The 22,323-nt window shown below is 43.6% G+C and overlaps 1 protein-coding gene across 2 annotated transcripts in view; it reads left to right on the forward strand.

Moving 5' to 3' along the window:
- The first annotated feature begins 5,862 nt into the window (after positions 1-5,862).
- TMEM94 (transmembrane protein 94) overlaps positions 5,863-22,323 on the forward strand; it is a 70,740-nt gene continuing 54,279 nt past the window's right edge. Inside the window, exons 1-2 of one of the 2 annotated variants that reach the window (XM_080993590.1) lie at positions 5,863-6,021; positions 12,232-12,363. In XM_080993590.1, the coding sequence (XP_080849716.1) occupies positions 12,340-12,363 (24 nt within the window). In that variant the 5' untranslated portion in view covers positions 5,863-6,021; positions 12,232-12,339. The remainder of the gene's footprint in view (positions 6,022-12,231; positions 12,364-22,323) is intronic. The other variant, XM_080993592.1, reaches the window with a different exon arrangement.

Here is a 22,323-nt window from a genome sequence, read left to right on the forward strand (position 1 = left end):
AGAGTAAATTTACCTATGTAAATATCCTAGGTGTGTACCAGTCTTTAATGCTGCTCAGTCAACAAGTGTTGATCAACTCGGGGAACTCCTTTGTTAGGTGACACCTGAGGGGATTAAGTATTAGTACTCTAAAGCACCCACTTTGTGTAGGGTTCACTCCTTTGGCTTTTCCTTTCCTAAATACTGTATATCCCACAAGGCAGAGGAGGTGTAGCACCCCATACACCCCAAAATAAATGACTCATGGAATCAATAGACTGAGACTGGGGAGGAGGCACCTGACAGACAGAGCCATCCCTCTGAACCAGTTGTAAGAAGGCAGACAGGCAAGGGACTAGCTATGGGGTAAGTGAGGTTGGTGGGGCAGTGCCCCCTTAGCCCTCATTGGCCAGCCTTCACTGCAAGCAGTTGCTAAAATATCAAAGGCAGGGCAGCCCAAATGTGCTCCTCAGAATAAAGCAGCTTGTGTCTTGAAAACACAATGCAGAATAAACTGATATTGCTGTGCTGACTTTCCTTGTAGAAGGGTGGGTTTAGGCCCCTAAACAGGGGTGGGGGCAGTATTTCCCCAGACTGCAATTGAAGCCTGGGAGAACTGAGGAATGCAATGAAGGCGAATTCCCTGCATTACAGCACATGTTCCTATGGTCACGAAGAGAAGAAAGGATGATTGCTATAAAAAGGTGGTGGTGGGAGACTGCACTGCCAGCGTTATTCTATTGGCTACAGAGTGCACAATTGCAGCTAGCTATTTCTGACTTGAAAGATAACTAATTTAGCAATCCTATATGCCAATTACATAGGAGATGGAGGGGGGAGGGAGGGAGAGAAAGACAAGCTCTTGCTATACTGGCACAACAGCTGCCAAATCTTCCGGACAGGAGGGGCAAAACGCAACTCAGAAACACACACACAAACACACACATTAATGCAATCATGGCAGTGCGTCCTTCAGCTTCCATGGAAATGCTGCTGATGCCCACCAATCAGGGGCTGTCACTGAGATCACACCCACATCCCACCAACGCAAACAGAGAGAGCCATTTAACTCACACCGACATGAAGGGGTAACCAGGACACCTCCCTGTGCATTGCCACAAACAGCACCATTCGCACAATGCCCCCATTTCCATGACACAGGGAGCAGCAAACCCATGGCTGCAAGTCCCCAGGCCAGAGTTCAAATCCTCTTAATTTCAAAAGTGGGGTTTCTGAAAACAACTCAGAAAGGAAAGGAATAAACCACACAGCATAGCTCTGACATAACTCCTTGGTCAGGAGATCTGCAGAAGTAACACACATTGAGATAAGGGTTGAAGACCCACAGAGGATGGTGGTTGCGGATTTTCTTCCACCAAGCAGGAAGAGGAAACAGTGTAACCCAGCACTGAGAGTGTCGGCTTCCAGTGGCTCATTGCATAGGAACATGGGGTTGGGATGTGATGGGGAGTTCAAGCCCTACCAGGGGAAATATGTCTCTACAGTGGTACCTCAGGTTACATACGCTTCAGGTTACCTATGCTTCAGGTTACAGACTCCGCTAACCCAGAAATAGTGCTTCAGGTTAAGAACAGTTTCAGGTTAAGAACGGACCTCTGGAACAAATTAAGTATTTAACCTGAGGTACCACTGTACTTGCCTTTTACAGGCCGGGGGGGGGGGGGAGTCATGTTAGAGGCAAAAGAGGGAGCTCCTAAGTCTCAGGCCTACACTGCCAACACCACATAACAGATCTTTATTTACAAAGACACAGCAGCGTACAGGAAATGACGATCTGCAACCTGCAATCTCCATTCGTCTCTTTTTCATCTGGCCACTCAAGTTGGGAGTAGATTTTGAAAGGAAAAGAGGAATGGCTGGACTTGCCAGTCAGTCACCTCAGGAGGGCTCCTGTGCCTTGTCCAACTGACAGCATCCTAACAGGTGCAGTGTTCTTTATGGGTCCGTCTAGCTTCACAGCAGGGACATTGTCACCTGTTTCAGTACATGACTGTCTGCTTTGAAGCTTGCAGTGGTGCAGGAGCCTGCCTGGAACAAATGGACTGGCAACCTCATAGAGGAACAGGGATCACCCTGACCCCTGCTGCTGATCATGGGTGCCCCGCTCCCTATGGCCTCCATGGAACTGAATGTGGGAGAGTGGTACAGTGGCCTTTGGAGAGCACTGGAGATGCAGGCTGAATGCACACTATACCTTGAAAGCACATTCAAAGCACATTCTTTCCCCTCAGTGTAATCTAGGACTGGACTGGAGCCTTTTTCTCTTGGAAAGGCTAAATAGATTTGCCTGGCTTAACACTCAGAGGTTAAGGGACTATTATACTAGAGGCAAATAAAGAAAGTCCCTTGAGAAGAGGGGGGCAATGAATCCATATTCTTTTGTAGCAGGTGCTATGGTGCATTTGCTTAAGTCATCTGGATTTCTATTCACAAACTATTTGTCCTGTGGACAACTAATGGCATCATGTTTCATATACTTTGCATGCACCTGTTTTTATGCCTCTATAACGCAGACTGTCTTCACATGTAATGCTATATATAATATGGAATTTATAGGATAATTTACTGGAGGTGATTCCATATATTATTTATTTATTTATTTATTTCAACAAACTATTATAAAGTCAATAAATAAAATAATAATTATTATTATTATAATATTGACTTTATAGTATAGATGCTGCTGCTGGGTGTTGGCTAGCTAGAAGTGACTCATGACTGAGTCTTCTTGGTAGTGGTTCTCCACTTCTTGAATGCCCTCCCTGTTGAAATATACATTTATTAAGAAACCAGAAGCATTTTTACTAGGTATTACAGGGAATGAGATAAACAAGAAAGAGAAGAAGTTATTTTTATACGCAGTGACAGCAGCAAGAATATGGATGGCCCAGAAATGGAAACAAGAGGAGCTGCCTACGACAGAAGAATGGAGAACCAAAATGATGGACTATGCGGAATTGGACAGAATGACAGGAAGGATCCGGAATCGACGAGATCAAAGATTTACAGAAGATTGGGAGAAGTTTATTCAATATTTGCAAAAACTAAGTGATAACCAGATTACGTTTGTAAGCTTTAAGGAAGAAGAAGAAGAAGAAGAAGAAGAAGAAGAAGAAGAAGAAGAAAAAGAGTTTGGATTTGATATCCCGCCTTTCACTCCCCTTCAGGAGTCTCAAAGCGGCTAACATTCTCCTTTCCCTTCCTCCCCCACAACAAACACTCTGTGAGGTGAAAATCTATAATAAGTATAAATAATGAATTGAAGCTAATAGTATAAATAACAATAGGTAGGAATGTGTTAAAAGTTACAAAATGAAGGAAGTTCAGACAAATTGAGGGAAGTCAAAAAATGGAATTAAGAGGTAACTAAGAAGTTTGAATGTACAATTTTGTTGGGGTTTTTTTGTATTTGTAAACCAATAAAAATATAAATTATTGAATGCCCTCCCTGGTGAGGTGCATCTATCTCTAAGTTTATCTCTTTCTAAGTTTAGAAAGACTTCTCTTTCACACAGGGATTTGATGGCTGAAATATAATGTTTCTGACAATCATGAACTTATTTTAGCTGTGAGAACATGAGATCATTTTAAAAAATGTATTTTTTTAAAATGCTGTTTGCGAGACTCAGTTCCATTGCACTTGGTGGGGTACATTTCTGAACAAATATGCACAGGATGGGACTGTAAATGCTGCAGGGCGCTGCATGAACTTAAGTCAATACAGTAGCACTTTAACATTCTATGACGCAAAGAAGATTGAAAACTTGCTTTTAATATTATTTGCAATAGTACAGAAATAAAGAAATAGCTTTTGTTTTGGGAAGGAGATGGGAGAAACAGCACAATGGCAAATTGGAGCCTGCTCTGGCAGGATGAAAATGTTATGACCATGTTTTATGAGAATTATAGAATCATATGTAGAGTTGGAAGGAACCCTGAGGGTCATCTAGAGCAACCCCCTGCAATGCAGGAATCTCAACTAAGACATCTGTGACAGATGGTCATCCAGCCTCCACAAAAAAATCCTCTAAGGAAAGATAGTCCACCAGTGGCGTAGCGTGGGGGGTGCCAGGGGGGCCGGCCGCACCGGGCGCAACATCTGGGGGGGCGCGCTCGCTGCCTCCGGAGTCGCCGAAGAGCCTCGGGCGCAGGCTGTAGCAGAGCCCCATGTCTCGTGGAACCGACGAGCTGTGCGCGGGCCTGGGCTGAAGGCGTCCGGCAGGCAGCGGCTCTCAGCCCCGCGCGTCAGGGCCGCGGAGGACGTGCCAGGCAGCCCCTCCTCACAGCCCCGCCTCCGCTGCTGCTGCTGCAGCTGCTGGGCCATGTTGCATTTTCCTCGCCTCTCTGCCCCCCTCCTCCTCCGGGCAAGCGGCGTGGTTTGGGTGGCAGCGCCAGCAGCAACTCGACTCAGATCGGCAGGTTAGGGGTTGGGGGGGGCGCAAATTACTTGCCTTGCCCCGGGTTAGGGGGCGCAAATTACTTGCCTTGCCCCGGGTGCTGACAACTCACGCTACGCCGCTGTAGTCCACCACCACTTGAGGGAGTCTGTTCCACTGTTCTTACTGTCAGAAAGTTTTTGCTGTTTAGTTGGAATCTCCTTTCTTGTACAGTGGTACCTCGGGTTACATAAGCTTCAGGTTACAGACTCCGCTAACCCAGAAATAGTGCTTCAGGTTAAGAACTTTGCTTCAGGATGAGAACAGAAATCAGGCTCTGACGGCGCAGCAGCAGCGGCAGCAGGAGGCCCCATTGGCTAAAGTGGTGCTTCAGGTTAAGAACAGTTTCAGGTTAAGTACGGACCTCCAGAACGAATTAAGTACTTAACCTGAGATACCACTGTAACTTGAATCCATTGGTATGGGTCCTACCTCCAGAGCAAAAGAAAGCAAGCTTGCTCCATCTTACATGTGACAACCCTTTAGATATTTGAAGGTGGCTATCATATCTCCTCTCACTTTCCTCTTTCCCAGACTAAACATACCCAACTCCCTCAACAGATCCTCATAAGGCTTGCTTTTCAGACCCTTGATCTTCTTGGTTGCCCTCCTCTGCCTGAATTCTAACTTGTCAATATCCTTTTTAAATTGTGTAGTCCACAACTGGACACAGTATTCCAGGTGTGGATCCGGCCATTTCCAATGTCCATTTATTCTTTTATGTAGAGACTAGCCAGTTTGTTATATGCAGACCGCAGAAGGTAATTTCTGGCAGGTATTGGTGTATATTAGACAGAATCTGTACCTGCTGATGTCCAGATTAATATCTGGAAATTTCACAAAATCACCATCGCTATTGAGCAGGCAAATAACTTAGTCTACAATTTATTGTTATTATACTACCCTATACCCGCAGGTCTATATGATTAATTGCCAAACATTAAATTTAATTATGAAGGACTAGTAACTTGATACTTTTTACCCAGTATATATTTTCCAGTTTATGAACATAAAAATATAGATGCCAATGTCGAATACAAATAATAATCATAGAATCTCTAAGTAGCTGAAAGGAAATCCATGCTCTAAAAATACATCTTCTATAAACAGGGATTTTTTTCCCTCCGCAGCGGTGCCAGAACGAGAGAAGTAGCCTGCCGGGTCTTGCGGCTCACCATGTGAGATCCACCCCTCAAGGAAACCCCTCGTTTCGATGGTCAGCAAACAGCTCCTGTTTCAGTCCCTAAAACTAGCCGCCGTTCGCTGTGCACAGATGGTTTGGAGAGAAGGGCGGAAGTACAGCGTCACCCTTCACCCCACCCTAACCTACCACAGCTAAAGCCCTGAAATGTGAGGCGAACGTAGCCAATCCAGTGCAAGCTTATTTAACTGCACCTGAAGCCACACGTATGATACTTTGGAGTAAAGCGGGTTATTTTGCCATCAACAAGGATGGCGGCTATAGAGATGTTTGGGGGAATGGCGTGAAGGGTTGCCTGGGAGCATTCTCCAGCTGGCGGGGAAAGGCCCCAGGATTTGCTGGGGACCCCAGAGACAAAAGAAAGGGGATATTAAACCCGTTCTGGTAAGTAACCTACCGCTCCCTTCGGGAAGGGTGGAAAAAGGGGTCGCTCCTTGAGACCCAAGTTTCTGCCCTTAGTCCTGAGGCGGCTTGTTTTTAATATATCCCCACGCCTTCCCCCCTACTCTGAGGATTTAGCGAGGCATTGGGATAAGGAGGCATTTCAAAGCTGCTGTTTTGGGGGGAGGGACGGGGAGAGAAGTGCCGATTTATCAGCTTTGCAGCTCTTGTCAACACGCGTCGCCTTCTCACGATCTGTGAGGTGGAGGCCACCTCTGCAAGGCTGTGAACTTTTCAACCTATTCCGGGGTGTTTCAGTGGATGTCTCGAGTCAGGGTAGCCAGACCCTGCAGGAGAGCAACCAGGCACCTTGCAGTAGGAAGTTTCTGCACGACGCCAGTTCCTTGCAGCTGCAAACGCTTGCAAATCTTGCAACCCACGCAAGCTCCCTCCCTCTCTGCCTTCCTCCCCAGCTTGCTGGTGGAACTCGGGAGTCATATTACTATCTCTGACTGACAAGCCGTTACTTGCCCATTGCTGCTTAATTCAGTCCGTGTAAATGCGCCCTGCTTAGTGCCAGTGTAGGCAGACGACGCTGACCGCAGTGTTAGCAGGTCCATGCCGTGCTTCCCGCGCGGTGAGGGCCCTGACACGTGTTAAGGAGTTTCTAGGAACGTTCTGCACTTTGCCCGGTGTATTGCATAATCGTATAACCCAGCGCAAGAGACGTTAGAAGTAACCAGGCAGTCCCCCACGTTGCTATGTTACAACAGCATAACGAGGAGAACATTACTGCAGCATATCTAAACGAGACGCTCGGTACTCATCCTTTCAACTACTCTTCTCCACATCGTTACTTTCCTAACCAGGTGCCCCCCAGACGTTGGCATACAACAACATGGCCACTGGTTGGGGATGATGGGAGTTGTAGTCCAACAACAGCTGGAGGGTCCCTGGTTGGGAGAGGTCGCTTTACCACGATGCAAGTGTGCCTCCCCCCCCCCCCCATGCACTTTGTGGAAGTTTCCTCTGATGGTCAGCTGATTTTTAAAGCTTTCTTTTTAAATTCAAGAAAAAGCCTGTTTTTAATTAATGGACCAATTTAGGTAAATATTTCAGTATCACCTTATCACTGATCATATGTCGTCTTTCAACTAAATAATGCAGAAAACGAATCCCTCAAATTCACCTTTTAAGGTATTAGCAGAGTCTATTGTTTGCAACAATGTAATTGGTACTAAACCTTCCCACTCATCTCCATAGGGGTTTGCTTAGTAGTCAGATTTTTAAAACTACTGTACTGTATCGTTAATTGGATTGATTAGTGCTCCTGTGCCTAAATGACTACATTGCTGGTTACAAGCCATAGCGGTTTGGGTAGTAAACAAAATTAAATACCAGCCGTGCAATCCCACGTATGTCTATGCAGGAGTAAGGCCCATTTAGTTCACTGTAACTTGTTTTTTTTCTAGTTTGGTGCCCTGTTGACTGGGTACAGATAGGTAGCCGTGTTGGTCTGCCATAGTCAAAATAAAAAAAATCCTTCCAGTAGCACCTTTAAGACCAACTAAGTTAGTTCTAGGTATGAGCTTTCGTGTGCAAGCACACTTCTTCAGATACACTGAAACAGAAGTTGCCAGATCCTTCTATATAGTGAGAAGGTGGGGAGGGGTATTACTCAGAAGGGTGGTGGGAATGGGAGATAGGCAGATAGCTGGGATGAGCACCACCCTTCTGAGTAATACCCCTCCCCACCTTCTCACTATATAGAAGGATCTGGCAACTTCTGTTTCAGTGTATCTGAAGAAGTGTGCTTGCACACGAAAGCTCATACCTAGAACTAACTTAGTTGGTCTTAAAGGTGCTACTGGAAGGATTTTTTCTGTTGACTGGGGTGAGATTTCAGGCTGGTGAGATCTACTTTTAATCTTGTTAGAACACTAAGATCTACCAACCAGAGCTTGGTGTAAAAGAAATACACTTGGCCAAAAGTAATCATGGGCCTAGGAATTTGTTTTGAGTACTGGAATTGCCCTTAGCTTTCTTAATTTTACTGGGGAGTCATTTAGTTTCTGCTTTATTAAACAATGCCATGTCTATGTTTGGTGGCTCAGTGGTGGAAAGGGTATGCTAGCTTTAGTGGAGATATTCTCTAACTACACCCAAAACATTTTTCTCCTTCCAATAACCAATGTGGAGTCTGCATAAATTATATAATGCGATTTGGATGGGATCATTTAGATAATTTTCTTTTAGAGTTTTTTTCTCATAGAAAACAATGACTTCGAAATGTCACAGAAAATGCACCTGCAGAGACTATATATGTTGCTTCCTTTGCATCATATGTGTAAAACAATAGAGGGAACTAGTCAGCTCTTACGCCGGAAATGATCTTATAGAGGTGCTTAAATTTAGGGAGCTCATGTCAGCCAATGAGCAGGTTTTATTTCTTTATTCCATTTGTATCCTACCCTTCCTGCAAAGAGCTCACGATTGTGCCTTGATGCTGCAGTCCTGTGTTTGCTTCCAGAGAACACGCCTTTTGAATGCAATGAATATTAGTTCTGTGGAATCATATGTAGGATTGTGCTGGATCTGTCACAATAACCCTGTTTTGTAGGTTAGGATGGGGGAGTTTGACTTTTGCAACATTTGACCAGTGAACATCATAGCTCATGGGAGAATTTCCCCCTTCCAAACCCAGATTATTCTACACTATTATAGCCTGAATTTGCTAGCAGACTTTGCTGCTTTTTGTGATAATTCCAGACATCACTATGCCAGCATGGTAGGTATGTGATTCCTCAAACCACCCAAGATGAGACTAGACTAGACTGTTAATGGCCTGAATTTGCTAACATACTTTGTCGCTTCCATGTAATAATTCCATATATAGGTTTGGGTGCAGATCTAGGGCCACATCCACACCACGTATTTAAAACACATGGCTTACCGAAAAGAACTCTGGGAGCAGTAGTTTAGTCCTGACAGAGCTACAATTCCCAGCACTCTTAACAAACTACAGTTCCCAGGATTCTTTGTGGGAAGCCATGTGCTTTAAATGTATGGTTTGGATGTGACCCTGGACCTTTTGAAACCAATGGAAGGGACGTACTGAGGGATGGCAGGGGTAACGGGCATGCAGAGTGCCCACCCAAAATAAGCCCTAGTCTTTTGCTCCAAAGGTGAAGAATGTGGTTGGCTGCTTTGGTTCTGGGTGGTGCTCAGAACAAGCACCTGCCTACCCCCAACATCAAAGCAAACCCAAGCCCTGCTGGCCCTTTGGGCACTGTATCGCTGAACTCCTTTGAAGAGCCTCAGCAGCTCAGTGCCGAACAGGTCTCTCCTCTGCTTCTCAACTCTTGAGTTTAAAGCTGGAGAGAGGAGCTGTGGTCATCCCCACAGTTGCACTGGGCTTCCACAACTCCACAGAAGATCCCATCTCCCTCCAGCTGCAAAACTGGGAGGGGAAATTGTGCTGCACACCTGTGGGAGATCTGGGACAAAGTCATGCGACAAGGATAGGATCTTGGTGTCCAAAGGTTTTAGCTTATTCAACAAAGGCAGTCTGAATTTTTTGAACTTTGCATATTCCCTATGAGTTTTTTATAATGTCCAAAAGAGAGTTGTTGTAGTTTCTTTATTTCTGACAAACTTGAAATCCTTTATTCCCCCCCCCCCCGAATGAAACTGTAGGTAGCACTTCTAACTTGATTAAATTTGCTTGTGCAACCAGGAACAATATACATTTTGCTTTGGCGCTGGATGTGGCCAGGCATTGTACTGATAGAATGGTGAATGCATACAATGGCTGCAGCTTTTTAAAAACGTTTTCTTTATAAAAGATCTAGGAGAATGCACATGTAAGCAAATATATCCCATAGAGCCTTGAGGAGTAGCTGGTTAAAGGCAAACCAGGTTGTGAAAACGATATCTGAACAAAGCAATGTATCGGAGAGTGTAGGTAAGCGCTAAGGGTGTCATTATGTAGCTTCCTTTTAGATGGGCAGGGTATAAATAAATTATTATTATTATTATTATTATTATTATTATACTTAACCAATTGCTGTTGGGTAGCTTAAGGCTGTGTAGAGGAGGCCTTTGGCCAGAAGCTGAGAAATGGGGATCACTGCTTGTTCTTTGCTTTTGAGGTGAGAGGTAAAGTTTCGGGTGTTATAGTTTGAATGTTGATGGTCAGGAGGCATGGTTTGCTTTTAAGATCACATTACAGCTTGCTGCCAGAGACAGAATGTCTCACTACAGTGCAGCCCATATTCCTGTCTTGCACAGCTGTCTTGCCTCTTGACCTTCTCTATCAAGTGGCACAGAATTGAGCTTCTATTGCTAAGAGCTAAGATTTTTATTTTATTTTTGCAGGGTGGGTGGGAGTATTTTTGTTTTGATCTTGCTTCAGGCATTTTCTGCTTTTTTGACAGTCATTTTGAAGCTATATGTTTCCAAATTTGGCTATTTCAGAGTGCAATTGTTAATAGTTTTTAAAGCAACAACAGACCACCAACCAGAGCATCTTATTTCCCATTCTGCTACAGGTATTTGTGTGTTTAAAGGCAGAGCATGAAATATTTCAGCAAGATTTGTGCTACAGCTTCCTTTCATTCTGCAGCTGCCATCATCTGCTGTGCTCTGAAAACATCTCCTTGTAGCATTCTATTCCTGAACTGGGCTGACAGGGCAAGATTAAGCTAGTGAGAATCCTTTCCATCCTGGGCTTCAGATAATGGAAATCAGGGACACAGTTCAAACTGAAGGCAAATTCTGAGGTTGTGCCAGACTGAAAGCATATAGCTCAAAGGAATTTCTAGGGGATGACTGAGGGCTCTACCTGTTTAGCTAGCAAGATGTGCTGAATATGGTCAATGCTGTGTGTACTTCACACTAAATGAAATTGCACCACAAAGAGCTAAATTCTCTACCCTTGATATATTATATGCCAATTTACACATACCTATATACTGATTTTTTATAATTTACTCTGCTTTTGTATAATTTATTCTGCAAAGGATTATGCCCTGCTGCCTTGCTCCCTAAACACTAGAAATCTCGCTTAGAACTCTCCTGTTTTCAAGAACAAATCAGTGTTACAGCTCATCAGTAACAATTATATTTTTCTCTTTTGGGTTCCGGGATTGTGGTGATACTGTTGATGCTATTAGGATTCCTACTTGAGTACTTTATGCATATTTCTATTTTAATGTTTTTCATTAAGTATATGATATACATGTATTTTGGTTTTCTTCATTTTCTGTGTTGCATTTGGTGGTGTCTAGCTGGAAAAAAACCACTTTATGTTTCTAAATAAAATGATGTGTTTGAGTGTGCAAAGTCAAACTAAATTACCGTAGATTCCCCCCAATACATGTGGAAATACAGACCAGTCTTATTACTGAAAACAATTCAGTTGCTTTCAAAGATTGATTAGATTTTAACCTTGACCTTAGGAGCTGGTAGAAGACCTGAGTCAGACTCTAATATCTAGCAAGTCTACAACTGTGGCACAGACTATGATTGGAATTTGACCCACAGGTCACAAAACGCTTGTTGGGAGAAACAGCTTGCCAGCCAGGCTCTGTTAATTCCAGCTATGCTAAGATTTTCTTTACTGATGATCTAGCACCTCTCTTTAGACACTCTAGCCAGTAGACGGATCTGGCTTGTGCTTGACTCTGTAGTGTAACCACCTTGTCAAAGCAGATTTGATGTGTTGTTTCAGATAGCGGGAGAGTCATGACTACAGGCTCCATTGGAGATTATCTGGGCAGAGACCTGGTCAGAGATAAAAATAACAAGACAAATAGCTATTAGTGACAGGCAGCCTCTATCACAAGCCTCCTGGCTGGCATTTGAGCATGCCGTCTCTGCAGCACCTGATGAAATCTGGCTTCTTACTTAGAGGCTGAGCTTGGCAGTTCTCTTGGACGTGTCAAGAAAATGCATTCAGTGCCAAGGCAATAATCATGTTATGCCTTACAGGGGATTTCATTTTGCCCGTGGTACTGGCCTTTTCAGTAGTTAATACAGATGGACCCTATTTAGTGGTGGGGTGGAAGAGTTGCAGAAGATTATATGCAGTTAGAGCCATCTTCTGTTTTCTCATCTGTCTAGATCAGTTGTGATATTGAATTCTCCAAAGTGCTTTACTTTAAGAGAGAGTGAAGGTAAAAGAGTGACATTTAACCCCTTTTGTTTCTGTAGATGTTATCACTAAGGCACGCTAATTGAGCTTCATACGTTATCTAGAAGAGGACCTCACATGGAATGGTGGTTGTGGTCTTCTGGGAATGCTCTGTCCACTGAGTAACCATGGACTCCAAGGAGAAGTGTCAGGTAGGTTTTCGGTCATGTTGTAGCTACTGTAGTTCTAGATGAATCTCTCGATTGAATTTGCTTCTGGTTGACTTTAGTTGGAAGATCAGGTGTTCTTAATGTCAGAATGGCTTTCATTAGTGAGAATCTGGAAATCCAGATTCATATTTACAGTGGTGCCTCGGGTTACAGACACTTCAGGTTACAGACTCCGCTAACCCAGAAATAGTACTTCGGGTTAAGAACTTTGCTTCAGGGTGAGAACAAAAGTTGTGTGGCGGCAGCAGCAGGAGGCCCCATTAGCTAAAGTGGTACCTCAGGTTAAGAACAGTTTCAGGTTAAGAATGGACCTCCAGAACGAATTAAGTACTTAACCCGAGGTACCACTGTACTCTGTGTGTGTTTTTCTACTACTTCCCCTTTACAACTGTGGAGGTTACTTCCGAGTAATCATAAGCATATATAACATAGTTTACATACTGTTCTCCTGGACAAGATGAATGCCAACGGTTACTGCTGTGGGATATGTTGAACTTCTTGAGAGATATAGCTTGTGAACTTGAATGTAAGCTGTTTTCTGGCAGTGATAGTTGGTTAACAAAGATCTTGCTTTACTATTATTAAGGATGATCATTGTATGATTGTGTTGCCACACCGTGAAACTTACAAAACCATGAGATTAGCTCTGAAATTAACTTTGGAAAGCTGCTTTTGAGCCTTCTTTTTACTTTTCAATATTTTATTCACAGCCATCAGCGCTGGAAATGCTTTTTCTCATTTATTGTTTTTAGCGATAGACTACAAACATAGGACACCAGAAAATGAAAGTTCCCATAGGTCCATGGCACCGAACTTTATATGATCATAGGCTCTAGTTTGCTCAATTTCTGTGATTTTAACAGTTTTTCATGGCTACAGTTGTTGCAGAAATGATGCCAATTGTATGTGACCAGCCACTTGTTAACTTGCTTCTTCCTCCATATGAATGGGGGCAAGTGTGATCCCTTGAAAACATCAATGTCCACTAAATTCCCACTTCTCAGTGATGGAGGAATACAGTGACTAAAAGTGGGGGAAAGCAGAAAAAAACAGGAGAGAGAAATGCTAGAGGAACTGATGTGTGAATCTATTCAAAGTAAAACATTTTATTTCACAAACCTACTTCTGGATTTATTGCTTCAGAAGAGAGCCAATGAAACCAAATCCCAAGACAGACTGCCTTTTGTTGGTAGAAAGGGAATTTTGATGTCAGGTGGAGTCTTGTTTTGGCTGTGCATTTAGGAATTAAGTATTACTGTTTACGCTTTCTCCATGGTTTCCTAACCTGCATCTTTCCAGAGAGATTGTTTTATATGGAGTGCTGGTAGGATGGCATTCCTTATGCTTTGTTCAATCTGATCCAATCTGACCCAAGCATGTGTATTTAAGGACAGTTCATCTTGTTCATACGGGTTGTGTGGAATAGGGGTCCTCAACCTTTTTGAGGATAGACAAAAAAAGGAGGCAACACACCTTCCCCCAAACAGGAAACACCCCTGGAAAAAGTCTCTTTAAAACAAACAAACAAGCAAATTAGGACAGGTTTGATGTCTGAGGGTGCCCATAGTTCCTATGGATTCCCCCTTGGGGACCGTGGTAGAGGAGCACAATTTCTAGATCTACCTCTGCAAGTGCCAGACTGAATAATGTGTTAGCAATGTGAAAGGGTAGCATCCTTTTATTAGCTGAATATGCTCAATCTAGCTTTGTCCTTGGTATCTTGAGGCAGGTGCATATCCTAATCTGAACAGGCATAGCTTATCCCTGGGTGTTGTATCTGCTACCTATTACCAGATGATGTGGGAACAATTCAACTATTGGAGTGTCTTAATGACCAATGGCATGCGGTTGTTGTTGTTTTAAAGTGAGAAGTTATTTTGCAATTGCAATAGTTGTGTGGCAAGGACAGGCTATTTGGTAGGGGCAATAGGAAAATGTTTGGGGTGAGGAATGCCCATTACAGCCTTGGCGTTAACACTTCTCTCATGGGTGTGTTTTGTGATCTCATTGTGCTGTGTTGTGAGATGTTTTTTGTGTGTGCATTAAAAGAGGATGTGGCTACAACTGTTGGGGTATCACTGCCCTTTTCTTTGGAAATCCAGCCCTCATTGTGCAACATGTGCTGGCTTGCGCTTAAAAAAGTGAGCAGCCTGGGAACAGGAAGGAAAAATCACAAGGACAGTAATAAACTATGAAGGTTGGAGGATTAGAGGGAACTCCAAGACACAGACTTGCTGACCAGCAGGAGCCTTGCCCAATACTCTGCTCCATCACAGCTACTTCAGTCAGAGCCTTCCTTAATCACATGCCCTCCAGATGTTTTAGTGTTCTTCAGATACTGTTGGACTCCAACAACCATCATCCCTGACCATTGGCCATTCTGTCTGGAACTGATAGGAGTTGTAGTCTGTAGGAAGAGACCAGGTTGGGGAATACTGTACAATAAGTCCCATAACAATGTGGGGTAGAGAAAGAGAGAGAGAGAGAGAATCTTGAGATTCTTACTTTGCAGATGGATAAATAAATATGTTGTTTGGCCACACATTCTTTGATTCATTTACATCTAAAGTGTGGCAAAAGCCTTCTTGCCAGTTGGCAGGTCAGTCCGGATGATCAAGCTACCTGAGTCAAAGATTTTGCCCTGGGATATTTGGACATTTGCATGGGATCAAAAACTGCACCAAATGATGTGCTCTGTATTGTGTTAATGGGTATGTGCATTACATATAGCTGTTACTTTGAGATAATGAGGGATGGAGGAATTCCAGTAGTGTACTTTCTCTGTCTGGTTAGGGGCAAATCTGCATATCTGTCCTGGCTCTCACTGAATGAAGAACTCGCACTTCTGCTCAAATCTTTAATGCCCAGGTCAGTAGATATATAGGCAAAAACAGGGTCAAAGGCACAGCAGATACATGGCTAAGGCATTGATCCAACAAAACAACACACCCTCTCAGTTCCTGTTATGTGGAAATGGGGTGGCATGGCAAGTGGGCAAGCAAATGCAAACTTCTGGAGGCTGAACCTGAGTTGTCTGTTCTTGGCTATGTTGGCACCTCCATGACCTAGGTGATGGAGAAGGGGACAGCTGCTGCTCCAAACTGAACTAAGTGTCTGAGTCCTCCTGGGAGGTTGGACTACAGGTGGGCTCCAGCAGTGCTTGGCGGGGTGTGTATGTTCCCAGATCAGAGGTGAAAAAAAGCACAGAAGCATGGGGTGGGTGGATACAAGGTGCCTGGGTGACGAAGAAGGGAGTAAAGCAGAGTGCTGACAGATTACACCACTGAGACCTTCCCCAGGATCTGTCTCCTCATTTGTAACTCTGTCCCCCTCTTGAGGTCCTGGCACAGCCCCTCCATACCCACTGGGCCCTGCCCCAAGGTCATCAACCGACTGATCCTCTGACTTTTCTTCCTCCAATCCTGATCCAATCAGCCTCTCCATGATGTCTCTTTAGGACTCAGGACAATTTCTCCTCTTGAATTTTGTACATTTTCTGCCCTTCTAACCCAACGATAGTGTATGCTGCATCTCAATAAACCTAACGAAGCTTGCTAATAATGGCTCAGTGACCCATTTTGGTATTGATCAGTGTGAGATATACAGCAATTACCGTACCTTGTAGAAATGCTTTCATGACCTCAGACAGTGGTGGCATTTTCTTGGAACAACTGCAACGTAAAACCTTTTTGTGCAATATGGGGCATGTCTGTTTAGGAACCAAGCATGTATTTCTATGAAGAGAGTGAAGAAATCTTACTTCTCTGTCATCGTTACTTCCTCATAGTTTGGGGATATCTCTGGATCCAGCATTGTTACGGGAGGCTCGGGTGGCTTTTTTCACTTATAGCCGGTTTTTCAGCTACAGCCCCTTTTAAGCAGAGATGACTCTGCTGTAGTACTCAATGCTCTGGCAAGACTGAATTATTACAGTGTGCTGCCTGGGACTGCCTTTGGGGATAACGCAAACTTCAGCAGGTTTCAAATGCAGCAGCCAAATTATTGGCTACAGTTCAGTTTAGAACTCACATAATCTCGGTCTTAAAAAAATTGCACTGGTTGGCAGTTCATTTCTACCCTGAGATGGTGCATTTTTATGTTTTTTTACTGAGTGCACAGGATGATTCACTACTGACTATGTGTCTCACCTGATGTAACTTTAAAACATCAAAGTGCATTTTTTAGAGGTATTGGCCAAGTTGGCAGAAAAAATATGGTGCAGGAAGTATTGTGGGGCTGGAGAAACCCAATCTGCACAGCTGCATTGTCAGAGAACTTGAGACTCTGAAAGATAAGGGGTTTATTGTCTAGTCTCTGCCATCCACACAGTTCCACTGCCAATAGCGGCTGAGAATAACCGTTGCTCAGATGTGGTGCAGCTTGGCATCCAGTCCTGGCCAAGAACCAGGTATTGCAGAACAAGAGAGCAAATATCCTAAGAGGTCATCCAGAAATCTTTGAAATTCAATTTAACAGGCAAGTTATCTGTTCTGATTCCTCATTCTGTTTAATGCTGGCAAGAACAGTCCGTGCTCCGGGATATGCAAACCACGTGAAGCAGTTAGCAAATCCCAGTTTTGCTGTTTTTCCTCTCAGTTTAACTCTGGTTCCGATAGAGATTTTGGAAGCGTCTGCTTTTGCTCAGTAGTGGCTTGTTGTGTTGTCTGGACCAAAAAACAGTTAAGTTTGTGTGAAACAAGCCAACTTCAAAGCAGGGTTAAAATTATTTTGACAGGATGGAAAACTAAGCCAACAAAATGAAGTTTTGCAGACTTAAGTGTAAAGTTCTGCTTTTTGGTGCGAAGACTCAGATGTCAAGATGGGTGACAAATGACTTAACAGCACATTTGAAAAGGATATGGGAGTCCACATGCTAAACGTGAGTCAGTAGTGTTGTCTGGTGTCTAAAAAGGCTAATGCAACTCTAGATTGCATGAGAATTCATGGTATCACTCTGTTCTTCTTTGATCAGGACTCACAGTTCTGGACACTGCGGCTTAGAAAGGACACTGACATATTGGAACATCCAGAGTAGAGCAGGGAACCTGGGGATCAGGTTTTGTGAGCAAAGGCTGAAGGGGCTGGGTATATTTATTTTGGAGATTTTAAAATTTAGAGATTATCGAATAGCCATCTTCAAATATTTGAAGGGCCACCACATAGATCATGGAGCAGATTGGTTTTCTATTGCTCCAGAGGAGAGGACCCAAACCAGCGAGTTCAAATCATGAGAGAAATGATTTAATTTAAATGTAAGAAATTATTTCCTGGTTCAAGCTGTATGAGAGTGGAACAGACTGCCTTGAAAGGTGGCGAATTCTTCTTTGTTAGAAGTTTTTAAATCAGAGACTGGAGGGCCCTGATCATAGGTGCTGCTGTAGTGGATTTACTTCAGCAGCTGAGGCTGAACTAGAAAGTAGATGAAATTACCTTTTGAAAAAAACAAACCAAAACATAATTAACGTAGCCACAGTTTAGTGCTGTAGGGGACACAACAAGCTGTGATTGAGCAAAAACAGAAACAAAAGCTTCTAAACAACTTCCACCTGTGCCAGGGAGGGACTGAATGTGGAAGCCCAAGGCTCACCTCCGCTCCTTCACGTTACACTAAACTATGGTTTAGCATAGGTTTTAAAAGGAACCATTATGTCACTGTTCTGGGTCATTTTATTTTCTCTGTGATGAAACACCAGTGTTGGAAAAAGGACAGTTTTCTTCATGGAAGGCTCCATTGTTGCAATAAGGGGTATTGTGTAAATCCCATTGGTAGTGGTGTTTGGGATGGACAATATAATTACCAATGTAAATACTTTCTTCCAGTAGCTCTGCTTTTTCCATGGCTGTTTGCAATCTTTTTTTGTTTAATTGGAGTCCACAGACTTCTGTTCTTTAGTGCTGGAGTGCATGCATCCAATAGTAGCCTGGTTTGCATGTCAAATTAAAGCATGGTTAAAATAAACTGTGGTTTCGTGTGAATGAGCTGCAATTGTGGGCCCTTCTCTCTTCCCCTGCCCCTGCTTTTACCAGTTTCCCCTACCACACTATCTATTTTGTCTTGTATTATCATACTGAATATCACCACCTGCACCTCTGCCTCCCTTACTTTATTGTGTCTGGATCTTAAAAGTTCTGCACCTTTCTACTTCGTCTTGACCAATCCATCTCATTTTAATGTGCTTCTGTTCCCCTTACCATATTGTGCTTTCCGTAGAAGTACAGCTTACAGCTTACGTTTGTGCAAGCTCCACATGCGAGTAATTGATGAGGCGCAGACACATATCAGGGTCATGCAGTCATGAGCGGATGCAAAGCAATACAGGGCTGTGCCTTTTGTTAGAGTTCATGCCCTTATTTTTCATGCTGCTCACAATGTGAACAGAAGTGGCGATGAAGTGCCTTAACCTCTTCAGACATCTCTCCCGTCCTTTCATCTCTTATTTTAATCAATGGTGTGGCCCCCCGCCTTTCCCTCGGGATAGCTGCCACTTGAGAAATAGCGCTCCACTTTTCTTCTACTGGGCTTAACACCTCTCTCACACACAATATGCACACACACACTGTTTTTTAGCTGGGAAATGTTTCGGGAAGGGCAACCGAAATGAGCAAGGGGATGGAGCAACTCCCCTATAAGGAAAGATGGCAGCATTTGGGGCTTTTTAGTTTAGGAGAGCTGGCAACTAAGAGGCAGCATGGACGTGGATATCCAGAAACATATCTATTCAGAGAAAAGTCCCCCCTTCATGATAGCAGAACACAGGGATGACGGAATTTTGGAAGATTTAGGACAAACAATACTTTGCACAGCGCATCGTTCAGTGATGGGATTGGCTCTCACGGAAGGTAGTGGTGGCCATAGCTGTCAATGTTTCCCTTTTTTTAAGGGAAATTCACTTATTCCAAATAGGATTCCTCGCAAGAAAAGGGAAAAGTTGACAGCTATAGTGATGGCCACCAAACCGGATAGCTTTAAAAGAGGACTAGACTAACTCATGGATGATAAGGCTACCAGTGTCTGCTAACCACAATGGCTATGTTCTCCTTCCCCTGTTATAGGTAGTATGTCTTTGAATGCCAGTTGCTGCAATCACAAGCAGGGAGAGTACTGTTGCCCTCAGATCCTACTGCCAGGCTTGCCATAGGCATCTGTTCAGCCACTGTGAGAACAGGATGCTGGACAAGATGAGCCATTGGCCTGATCCTGCAAAGCCTCTGCTTATGTTCTTAGGTCCACCCTCTAGCAAGTGGAATGCTTTTGTATTGCGGAGTGATTATATTCTGCATGGCACTTGCTTGGAATCGAAGCGAACCGGCAGCTGTTTTTTTTTTACCAAGCAAAGCTAGGAGAAAATTCTGTTAAGGCGACTGCCAAAGAGAGTTAAAAAGGCTTTTCTTGCCATTTCAAAATAATAATAATAAGGCTGCTCTATTCTGTTAAGCTGAGATGTCCGCATCGGAGAACTTCCTGTGACTTTACAGTCTGAGGTGCCAGCATGTGCTCATTCAAGATGGTGAGAGAGATTTCAGAAAAGTCTGCCAGTGGCATTGCTATAAAAAGCCCACCTGCTGAATTTTGTGTATGTTTTGTAGGAGTACGAGTGTTTCCCAGTCCTGGCTCCTGGGGTGTTGCTTCCCTTTTCCTTGGTAGTGTCCCAGTTACAACAAGTAGCTGTGTTTTTTAGCTGCTTAATTACTTACTAGGAATTGTATTCAGGAAAGTGGGGTGGTGGTGGTGGTGGGAATTTGTGCTGTGCAAGACACTTTGTTCCTTTTGTGCAGTTAAAGAGTATGTTGTCTAGGAAACACAATGCCCTGGAGAAAGATGCTGCCTCTTTCTTTCCCCTCCCTTCCCTGCTGGCTTCTTTCTTGCAACCAGCGCCACAAATGCTTTGCTTTCCTTTCCTTCAGCTGTCCCCTTAAGAGTTCCATATGCAGAAACTTAAATTTCTGAAATTGTGTGTGTGTGATATTTTTTCGCCACACAACAGAGAGCCTGGGTCAGGACTCACCTCTTCATGGTGCCTATAGAAGGAGCAGCCTTGTGTGGAGTGTCAGACTTGTAACCCCTGACTAGCAGATATTCCATAATCTCAAGTGGAAATGTTATGCAGACTGTCTATCAGTAATTCTATATACCTGGGTGGGGTCAGATAACCTTTTCTGTCTAGTGGGCTGCATTCACCTTTTGACCAACCCACAGCCTTCCCTCCTCAGATCATCTATGCAGATCAGCTGAGGAAGCGGATTATTGCCCACCTCCCCATTAATCAAATGATCGATCTGATAACTGGGGCAGCAGCAATTTGCATCCCCATCAGAGCACTGTGCGGGGAAAAGAGATGTTGACATCTTTGCCCAGCACAGCACTGTGTCTGTTTTTCTTTTTTCTTTTGTTGCCATCAAGAAAATCAGTGGAGTCTTGGGAGGGGAAAAAAAAAGTTAGCCGGGAAAGGGGACAGATAAGACTATTAGGTCAGGGGTTAGCCGTCCTGGTTCAGGAGATGCCAGAAACTGAATCAGAGCTTTTATCCATTCAGAGCATGAGTTCTGCCACTGAGCTGGAACCTCTCCTTTCTAAGGTGGGAAGATCAGCTCTTCAAATGATGGGTCTTTCTTGCTCTCCATTGATTTCAGAGCATGAAGGCAGAAATCAGTCACCTGTCAAACCATGGAGGTGGGTAGGCAAGATAACAATCTGACCCACTGGCCAGATCTAGTCTCCCTCAGCTCTGTTGTATGAAGTTGGGCCACTCACTGGCTTTTAGAGTAACCGTCATGCAGAGGACTTTTGCAGGCACTGCCAGACAGCTGATCGGCGGTGCTTGCTAACTCCCTTTAACTGCTCCACGCCTGAAATCATGTAGGATGTGAGGGTGACAACTGCTACAATGGCCTCACAAGCCAGATGAGGAGGCCAGGCAGAGTTAATAAGGTACCCAGACTTCAGGCTCCCTACTTCTGTCATACAACGGGCTTTTGGCTGAGTGGGAATTTTGAGTTGGGGGTCTCTCTAGTTTGACTGATACTCTTAACTTTTATTCTGTGCTGACTGTCCACTAACTTGAGAAACACATGGGCTTAAATTTTTTTGGAGGGGTCTTGTCATCTGCATAACCACCTTGACAGTTCAAAGTGTGGAAATTTATGCAGTGCAGTGTATGCTTAATTGGGACTAGAGCGTTTAGTGGTGAGTAGGTACACAATGAAAGAATAGTTCAGTCATTTCTATTTAAGAAGAAGTTAGGTGCATTTGTGCTTTCAGCTGGAAAAAATATATAAAATCAATCTTGTCTTGTGATTCATTCATAGGAAATAATCTAATTTTATTTTATATATGAAAAAACTGCCCATTAGAGATGTCTTAAAACTCTTACGTTGAGTTCCCACTGTTCTGGGTCACAATTTATTTGTTTATTTGTTTAAAGCATTTGTGCTGCACCCTTCAGCCAGAAAGGTTCCCAGAGTGGCTCACATACAATTATCTTGCTTCATAATTTTCTGTTCTCGCCCCCTGCAAATGTAGCTTGTTCACTGAGAAACAACTAAAAAATTAGAAAGCAACTTTGCCGGTCCATAAGGAAAGAATCCCAAACTGCAAATACAATTATTAGGACGACCCCAAAAGTCATAAACTTACGATCAAGTTTTTTTTGAGTTCTCCAGAGTTCTTCACCAGATGTAATCAAAAGGCAAGGGAGAATGAGAGAAGTAGCAAATAGATGTGCAGGTCTTAAGGTGGAAAGGACGAGAGTCATGCTATCATCATTGGATTGGTATCCCCATGTGCATGACAGGACAGGTATCCAAGCCTTGCTCTGTTATTTTAGAGGCCATTTTTGCAACAGGATTGAGATCTTGTTTAACTTGGACCATAGTATCAAGCAAGAGTTAAGACATACAGACACTAAAGGAAAGGAAGAAGAGGTGATGATAAATAGTACTCCA

Source organism: Podarcis pityusensis, assembly GCF_964106645.2.
Source record: "Podarcis pityusensis genome assembly, chromosome: 2".
NCBI lineage: Eukaryota > Metazoa > Chordata > Lepidosauria > Squamata > Lacertidae > Podarcis > Podarcis pityusensis.